Source organism: Hyalella azteca, unplaced genomic scaffold (genome assembly GCF_000764305.2).
Source record: "Hyalella azteca isolate HAZT.00-mixed unplaced genomic scaffold, Hazt_2.0.2 contig6071, whole genome shotgun sequence".
Classification (NCBI taxonomy): Eukaryota; Metazoa; Arthropoda; class Malacostraca; order Amphipoda; family Hyalellidae; genus Hyalella; species Hyalella azteca.
The window spans coordinates 129,095-139,126 of NW_025936241.1; the positions used below are offsets into that span (position 1 = coordinate 129,095).

The window sequence follows — 10,032 nt, forward strand, 5'->3', positions numbered from 1 at the left end:
ACATAGAAAAAATTTCCCGGCTATTAATTAAAATCACTCAATGTGAAGTTTGCACAAATAAATTCAAGTCTGTAAAATTAAATACATAGAGGGTTGATCCTACTATAAATCTCAAGTGATTGAGTACAGACTACAAATCTGTACAATGTGGTAGCGCGGACCGAGAAAACAGTAACAATGGCTATTATTCTGCTCTTCAGGATTAATCCAACAACATAGCTGATTTATTGCTTGCCTGATTTATTTTGCTTAAAAACATAATATGGAATGCATTCTTAAAATGCATAATTTAAGAATTCATTTTATATCCTCTTGCACATCGTGAAAATTTGATATTGCATTTTATGCCTGCAACCAAAGCGAGCTCGTTGTCATGGCAACGCGCGTTGCTAAGCAACATCAGGTCCAGCGTCCCTAGCAACGCCGCGGCCCGCAGTTGAGTGATGGACGGGTATTGTGGTGCTGCGAGTTCCAGATTCCAGGAATTTTTATTGCAAATTAATTCCTGCCATTGTGTGGAACGCTGAAACAAAGCATTTGCAGGGAAATTTTTTGTTAAGTGGATATTAGCTGGAGGCTGGAGAGGGCGAGTGCTGGGCGCTCTGAAGGCCTTTTGTGCGTTGAGAAAATTTCTAGTAATTGTTTTCGGCCTCAAAATCTGTACGCCGTTCTTATGTCGAACATTATTCATAATTATAGGCTGAAATTCTTGAAAATAACTGCTTTCTTTTTTGGTTCAGTTACGGGTCCTCAGTTCCTGCTCGATTATTGATCATTGAAAGCCCACGTGTTTCACTGAATTTGTTTTTTTGTCACTGCCATCAATGTTTATCAGACTAAAATCAATATTAATCATTAAGAAATTTTGAATATAAAAATGCCGTCGCAGAACTCAGCTGTCGCAGCAGGCGACGAGCAGCTGCAGCAGATGGAGCTGCTTGGTGCCATAGGCTTCTCAGGTGACTGCCCATGGTAGTCCTAGATTTTCTAGTTGTCAACATGAACATAAACTGCGCATACTGTCTACAAGTCTCTACCATACATATATTCATAGTCAGGTCTATTTTAAATAAACTACTCGTTGCCCTCAGGGGAGGTACGTCATGCTCTCCATCTCCTACCCTCTGGGGAGATCATCTTCCCTTTGGGGGCAGGAGTTTGCATCCGCCAGGGGATGGTTGGCAGAGTGGAACAAACTGCTGAGGGGAAGATTGAGACGGAACTTCAACACGACCTCCTTAGAACGGGAGCATCAGCAGCACGCTCAACTGGATCGTCGAGCTCAATAAACAACAGTATTAGTAACGGAAGCAAAAACAGTAACAATAACAGTAACAATAACGGAAGCAACAACAGTAACAACAACAAACACAACGAATCACTTCGTACGAAGTCGAATCTCAGTGGGACCTCTCACGAGAAGCATCGCACTGAGGCGAGGAGCCGTGAAGTCACAGGAAGACCACGCCGGGGATCTGATAAATCCAGTAAGACCGACTCGTCTCTATCACATGTCCAGGACTCGCTGGACAGCGAATATTTGGCACAGGGTTTGCAGAGACGAACGCAGCAGCGCGGTTGTGGTGTGGTGGGGGTACGGCAGCTGGAGGAACTCTACCGCTCCATGCCCTCTGTCAACTTTGACGCCATTGCGAAGGCTACCCGAAGCGTCAGCACTCGCGTCGGAGTGGGTAGCAGTTCGTCGGTGGAATCTCTACCTCCTGTCCAAGATAAGAGTCATCAAAAGTCAACTAATGGCAGTGAAGACCTTTCCGGTGGGACGAAACACCAAGAGCCTGTTGGTGGGGGTGGTCGAAGATCTAGTACCAATGAAGTGATAGGCTACCAGCACTCAATCGGTAACGATGTCCAGACTGGAAACATTGACAGCTTTCGTAAAGAGAGTCCAAGTTACAATCAAGATGGCAGCGGAGGCAGGTTTACACAGAAAGCGCATAATCACTTTTTGCGTCGACATGAAATCTTGAGCGGCCATAAGTCGCGTGTGACTGCGCTGGCGGTCTCGGCCGACGGAAGCATCATAGTTTCAGCGGAAGAAGGGCAGCCGGCCGGTCAGGTGAGACGATTGTAACCATGCAAATTCGCAGTATCTTTCACTGCATCTGTATTGCTTTTTTTATCGAGTATTGCATGGGATCTAAATCTTGAAAATTTTAACATATGCTGGTCGTGTTCCTTAATTTGGTTGCGGTGCGTTTGTTGTCTCATGCTTAGTGTAATCAAAAGTATATTCGGACTTTCCTTTTTTTCAGTTACAGAAAAAAATTCGCTTCGAGAGACGGACAGCTTCAGTTTTTTCTGCAAGAAAGTTAATGTTGAACTACATGATACATTAATTTTAATTGCTTGATATCATAAATTGAACTTTTGACACGTTGAACTATGTGAGCGCTACGCAGAAGTACAAGCAAAAGCCTCGTGACTTTGCATTAAAAATTAGACGGAGTGACGCACGGTCGCTCGGAATCCTTGAGGTGCGATCCTGCCATCGATCAGCGACGTGGATTTCACACAGCGAACAAAATCGACGCGGACGCAAAATATACGATCTTCTCTTGGCCAAACTTGAGCCGTTGCGATGAACATTTTTTCCAAGGGCAGGAGGGTTGCTGAGATTTGATGTGTTTACGGCATCAAATACCAGACGAATGCTAAACTCAAAACTCAGAAACGAAATTTTACACGGTTGTATCATGTGTACCTCATAGTCGCATACACACATCTGATATTGCCAAAAAATTTAAGCGAAAGATTTTCCTGGGAAAACAATTGCGTCTTCGATGAACGGGTAGAATGAATTGACGCGCGTTGAACAAAGGTTGAAATAAACTGGTCCCATTTTCCGATTTGTTACAATGCATCGACGCGCGTTGAACAAAGGTTGAAATAAACTGGTCTCATTTTCCGATTTGTTTAATGTTTCTTTGTCTTTGGTGAATTGCCGCTTGCATTCTTGATAGCAGACAAACCTGCTCTTGCCTCCTCCGCAGCCTTACAAGTCCACCCGCCTTAATTGCCGGCGAGCGCTGCGCCACTCCTGTGTGGCGGGAATTTTTTTCATGCTTGGACATCGATAAGAGTTTTTTGTGCCTCAAATGCAGCCAGATTAGTACAACTAATGAATACAAGATTAAATCAGGATATGATTGTGTTCATGACAGGACACCGTGTCCTTGCTAATTAAAATTGCAACTAAACTAATCGGGAGATAATCATATTGGTTGCAGTGCAAAGAGTCGAGAAACTACAACCAAATACGCGCACTTTAATCACATGAAAAAAATATAATTACGGTCGTGACGTGTGCCGCACACGTTTTATGCTGAACATGAAGTCTATTAAAGGTACCTCACTTTGCAAGAGCATGTTTACTTATATTGAAAAACTGATATTTGAGAAATGCATGCTTGTCCATCATGTTTCTCTGCGTGTCCCGAGTCAGGATGCCGAGGTATGAGGGTGGCAGCTCCACTCCCTGAGCAAGAATCTCTCAGAAGAAACATAAGAAAAGACGAACGCCGTTCAAGGATTTAGTTAATTGCGGCTGAACTGCACTCAAGTGGCGCATGGACCGGGAGATCAAAAACTGCGTTCAACTGCGACTCTCGGGGTCAATACGAGGCCACGCGCTGTGGTATTCAGGGCCTATACTTTCAAAAAAAAGTTAAGAGATCGTAAGTTCATCAGCCAATCATTGACGGCCTTTCAAGCAAAATCCACCAATCATAGACAAGAAAATAGAGCGTAAGTACTTACGTTCACTTAACGAGTTTTGAAAGTATGGCTCAGAATTTTATGCACGTCAGTCTCTAGTGTATAGTGTATATTGCAGCTAGTCTGCACTAATACGCCTGAATTGTTGTGCAATACACATCGCCGGACCACACACAGCGCTGCCCATGCGGAGCGAAATATTCCCTCGCGTGTGAGACATGATTTTACCATGCCCAGATTGGCCCAGCTATTCTCATGCATGAAATAGACCTGGTATCCTACAACTGAAATAGGCTAGATTTCTTTACAAACCGAAGTAAAAGCCTCGATTTGATCATTTATGAAAAATGCATAAAAATCATCATAAACGAGTAGAAAAGATGTTCCAAAATTATTATCTTGTTTCAGGCAGCAACATATAGATAATGAAAAGCCCTAATTTCATAACAAATGAAGCAGACCTAAACTTCACCAAAACCAAAACGGGTCAATATTACAGTCTGAACAGGTCCCAAAATCATTGCTACTAAAGCCGGCCGTATGACGAGGGCAATAGAAACGGAACCCAACGTCAACACAACCGATGCGGGCCCTGTATCATCATAACCAATACGGGGCAATGTCATCATAACCAATACGGGCTAATATCATCATAACCAATACTGGCTAATTACATCATATCAGAAACGGTCCAATATCATCATAACCCGAAAGCGCAGTCAAAGTAGACCACAATATCGTCACGACAATATCAATTAGCAAAAATTTACCCCTAAATCATAAAACTGACCAAAATGAGATATGTTTGGCTTTTTATCAGAAATGACCAAAAAAATATCTGTGATAGGTGCCCGTTGAGCCAAAAATTATTTTTTGCCAGTCTTCTAGGCTACGTGGTCCCGTTTTCTTGGCCCATCATAGATCCCGGACCACAAATGAGGCCTTGGGCCCGATATCGTCCGGCAGGACCCACGCGCTGCCCGCCGACAGTGCGATTACAGCTGAGAAATATCGGGCCACGAGGCGGCCTGCGGGAGCGAATGTCGGATAATTGTGATTCTTCTGTGCATATTGGAGAGTAGCGCTGCCGGTGATGTTTTGCGAGGGTTATTGTGGTGATGTAAAAACTTTCATAAGATCAGCTCCATTATCAGTTCAAAAATTAGAGAACACATGTAAAATTAGCATGGAAATTTAAATTAGAAGAAAGGGATAAGGATTTAGGAAAGGAAAAAAAGATGGACGACAGAACATAAAAATCGATCGATTAACAATTTCAAGAGAATAGAATCTGTACGCACTATCGAGGCAAGTCATCTGTTTGGATTTTGGAATAGCTACATACTTTTAGACAAAATCCTTATCGCAATTAGGCTAAAAGTTTTTATACACTTGAAATTGTTGATCGATAGTTTTGATAGGTTTTATATTCCTTAGTTCGTGTTGAGGGTACATAGGTTTTAAATTGATCGTTTAAATTTGGCTACTCTACGTTGATTGTACGTGTGTTTTCTTAATATTTGAACTGATGCAAATGTCAGAAACTTTTTTGATGAAAATGCAATGAATTTACTTGATTTTCTATTTATTTCAAATTTTAGGTGAATTCGCTATTTAAGCAGACTAGTGATATAAGAATTGGTTGAAAATTTCTTATATGTAGACAATATCATGTACTATATTGCAATCACTATGAATTAATCGTGTAACAAGTAGGGTAGAATCTGTCTCTTATACACATCTAGATGTGTATAAGAGACAGCAATAACCCTTACATCACCACAATAACCCTCACATCACCACAATAACCCTCACATCACCACAATAACCCTCACATCNAGAAGTGGTGTTGTCTTGTAACAATAACAATAAGAAGTGGTGTTGTCTTGTAACAATAACAATAAGAAGTGGTGTTGTCTTGTAACAATAACAATAAGAAGTGGTGTTGTCTTGTAACAATAACAATAAGAAGTGGTGTTGTCTTGTAACAATAACAATAAGAAGTGGTGTTGTCTTGTAACAATAACAATAAGAAGTGGTGTTGTCTTGTAACAATAACAATAAGAAGTGGTGTTGTCTTGTAACAATAACAATAAGAAGTGGTGTTGTCTTGTAACAATAACAATAAGAAGTGGTGTTGTCTTGTAACAATAACAATAAGAAGTGGTGTTGTCTTGTAACAATAACAATAAGAAGTGGTGTTGTCTTGTAACAATAACAATAAGAAGTGGTGTTGTCTTGTAACAATAACAATAAGAAGTGGTGTTGTCTTGTAACAATAACAATAAGAAGTGGTGTTGTCTTGTAACAATAACAATAAGAAGTGGTGTTGTCTTGTAACAATAACAATAAGAAGTGGTGTTGTCTTGTAACAATAACAATAAGAAGTGGTGTTGTCTTGTAACAATAACAATAAGAAGTGGTGTTGTCTTGTAACAATAACAATAAGAAGTGGTGTTGTCTTGTAACAATAACAATAAGAAGTGGTGTTGTCTTGTAACAATAACAATAAGAAGTGGTGTTGTCTTGTAACAATAACAATAAGAAGTGGTGTTGTCTTGTAACAATAACAATAAGAAGTGGTGTTGTCTTGTAACAATAACAATAAGAAGTGGTGTTGTCTTGTAACAATAACAATAAGAAGTGGTGTTGTCTTGTAACAATAACAATAAGAAGTGGTGTTGTCTTGTAACAATAACAATAAGAAGTGGTGTTGTCTTGTAACAATAACAATAAGAAGTGGTGTTGTCTTGTAACAATAACAATAAGAAGTGGTGTTGTCTTGTAACAATAACAATAAGAAGTGGTGTTGTCTTGTAACAATAACAATAAGAAGTGATGTTGTCTTGTAACAATAACAATGAGAAGTGGTGTTGTCTTTTAACAATAACAATGAGAAGTGGTGTTGTCTTGTAACAATAACAATAAGAAGTGGTGTTGTCTTGTAAGAATAACAATAAGAAGTGGTGTTGTCTTGTAGCAATAACAATAAGAAGTGGTGTTGTCTTGTAGCAATAACAATAAGAAGTGGTGTTGTCTTGTAACAATAACAATAAGAAGAAGTTATGTTGTCTTGTAGCAATAACTATCTCCGGTTAGCAGAGCAAATTTAAAAAATTCGTCATTCATAATCGTCTATTTGTACATTGATCCTAGGTTACCTTTATTAAACCAATTTTTCTGATTTGGCATTTAGTAATAAAAATTTGGCATTTAAAGTTAAAAAGTTTAAAGTTAGAAAGTTTTTAAAAAGTTTAAGTTAGAAAGAAAAAGTGGTCATTTAAAGTTAGGGGTTCTATAGAGCGGACCTTTAATTAGAAGTCACTTATTATATAGGGTTGTGAATAGCTTGTATTCAAGGGCGTTACAATACTAAAATTAGTCCGCTTATTTTTCTATTTCAAATCTTCAATATTATATAGATCAATGAATAGACTAATTTATTATTTGAGTTACAGCGAGCATCTGTTTCAAGTTTGCCGGAACATTTAAAAAGCGGCAAATTTTCACGGCACCGCCGTCCGTGTATCTNATTTGTACATTGATCCTAGGTTACCTTTATTAAACCAATTTTTCTGATTTGGCATTTAGTAATAAAAATTTGGCATTTAAAGTTAAAAAGTTTAAAGTTAGAAAGTTTTTAAAAAGTTTAAGTTAGAAAGAAAAAGTGGTCATTTAAAGTTAGGGGTTCTATAGAGCGGACCTTTAATTAGAAGTCACTTATTATATAGGGTTGTGAATAGCTTGTATTCAAGGGCGTTACAATACTAAAATTAGTCCGCTTATTTTTCTATTTCAAATCTTCAATATTATATAGATCAATGAATAGACTAATTTATTATTTGAGTTACAGCGAGCATCTGTTTAAAGTTTGCCGGAACATCTAAAAAGCGGCAAATTTTCACGGCACCGCCGTCCGTGTATCTACGTATTTTATTTTACCCTTTTTCTCCATGTTTTGGTGTGTATGATTGACGTTTGCATTTCAATTCATTTTTTTTGGCTTTTTCAAAACTATTTCTCTACCTGTGGAAGTTGGATATAGGTTAAGGCTTAAATTAAAAAATGTATATGAATAAAATATACAAATCTAAACTTACTAATTACTAAACTTGCGAATTACTAAACTTACTAATTACTTAACTTACTAATTACTAAGCTTACTAATTACTAAACTCTCCAATTACTTAACTTACTAATTACTTAACTTATTAATTACCTAACTTACTAATTACTTAACTTACAAATTACTTAACTTGCTAATTACTTAACTTACTAATTACTTAACTTACTAATTACTAAACATACTAATAACTAAACTTACTAATTCTGCCATTTGTCAAGATTTATAACGCCTAATCATCCTTCCATTTCTCGTTTTAAAGCATTAAAACCTATTGCTATATGTTTCTATTTTTCCATCCAACTTTCCAGCCCTTTTTCTGATTTCCGCTAATTTCCCTAAATTGCGAGGTGAATCGTGACAACCACGCTGGACAATAGCCTACCATCTCAGGGTTGTATTTTTGATGAGCGTTTAATTTATTTCGTGAATACTATATTTCTCTACCCGGACAGCTAAAACAATCTTCTTTATAAATTGATCCAGCAATACGTAATTGCGTTCAGAATGAATGCCATAGCGTCTTCTACACGTTTCCTACGTCACGATTGCGTCATCGTTTATTTGAATCAACTAACCAGGTCCGAACTCCAGCTACTGGATTGAAAACCCGATACATTTTGAAAACCCTATTAAGAAACCCGATACATTTTGAAAACCCTATTAGGAAACCCGATACATTTTGAAAACCCTGTTAGAATACCCGTTATATTCTGAAAACCCAGTTAAAAAACCCGATATATTTTTTTCAAAGGCCTAATCCAACATTTCTTTTTTGCCCGCGCAATTTTTTCACGATTGGTACGATCGTTCTCTTCAACATACATGCGCTCGTTAAAGATATTAGCACACTAGTTAAAATCAGTAGGCGTCTCTGCCATTTACCTAAAGATATTACATTTTTATAATTATTTTATAATTTTCACTTACGTTGGGTATTATTATTTTTTTAAAACTAAATTTATTTAAACTTGTAATTTTTGCGTGCAGGGATTGGTGTGCGTGTGGAGACGTGACGTCACAGGGTGGGCGCTGGTGGGGCATCACAGGGGGCACCCCGAGGGATACTTAAATTTAAAAAGCGTAATTGGGTAACGTAGATATTACTAAAAATTTAAAGTATAAGAAGTTTAAGTAAATAAAATCGGTCTAGAGAACTGAAAATTATAGCCGGTTGATTTAAATATAATAGTTTCTTTGGGCGCTGTTTGTTTTTACCGATGACGTCATTGCTTATTCCTGACAGTCAGACTATATATATATATTAAAAAACTAGTGCATAAGTGGTGCTAATGGGCACTAATATGTTAGCAACTAACAACTTGTTTCCTGTTCTAATGGGTTAGATATGTCAACATTTAGAATTTATCTCTGCTGCTAATGTGGTTTAGTATAGGAAACCTCGCTCTTTAGTCACACGTTGTCGGCGAGATATGTTAGAGTATACATACTTCACGCTTGACTGTATGTATAACAATTTTCATTATAGTATATATAGCAGTGACATGTACCTAGGGAGGTATATAATGTAGCAGTGACATGTACCTAGGGAGGTATATAATATAGCAGTGACATGTACCTAGGGAGTATAGCAGTGACATGTACCTAGGGAGGTATATAATATAGCAGTGACATGTACCTAGGGAGGTATACAATATAGCAGTGACATATACCTAAGGGGGTTAAGGTGCTGTGAAGCGTTTGTTGGAGAGTGGACTTAATATCATAAATAGTTACGAGTAAATAGCATTAATATCTTAATTAATTACGAGTTGGTAGCTCCATCAGCCAATCACTGACGGCTCTCCAAGCTAAACCAAGCAATCATAGACGTGCAATCGACCGCTACGTGTTCTTAGGCTGCTGCGTGTACTTAGGCCGCTACGTGTTCTTAGGCCGCAACGTGTTCTTAGGCCGCTACGTATACTTAGGTCGCTACGTGTTCTTAGGCCGCTACGTGTACTTAGACTGCAACTAGCCGTGAGTTTTGGTAATACGGCCATAATTAATAATAATAGCATAATAATTATTTAACATGACAATTATTTACTGTATTTAAGACTGGCAAACGCGGCATTGGAATGTAGGCAAAAGCGAGTCAAATAAAAAATTTCAATGAAATAGACACATTTAAAATAATTTCTAAGAGGTTGTGAAAAGTGAAAAGTGTTATT

The 10,032-nt window shown here is 38.0% G+C and overlaps 1 protein-coding gene across 1 annotated transcript; it reads left to right on the plus strand.

Moving 5' to 3' along the window:
• Positions 1-875: 875 nt before the first annotated feature.
• LOC125177968 (nuclear transcription factor Y subunit alpha-like) lies at positions 876-8,941 on the plus strand (the record flags this gene model as incomplete). The annotated part of the gene is made up of 3 exons (XM_047880732.1): positions 876-959; positions 1,092-2,077; positions 8,849-8,941. Coding segments are annotated over exons 1-3 (1,161 nt in total), but the record flags the coding sequence as incomplete, so codon positions are not given.
• Positions 8,942-10,032: the final 1,091 nt, after the last annotated feature.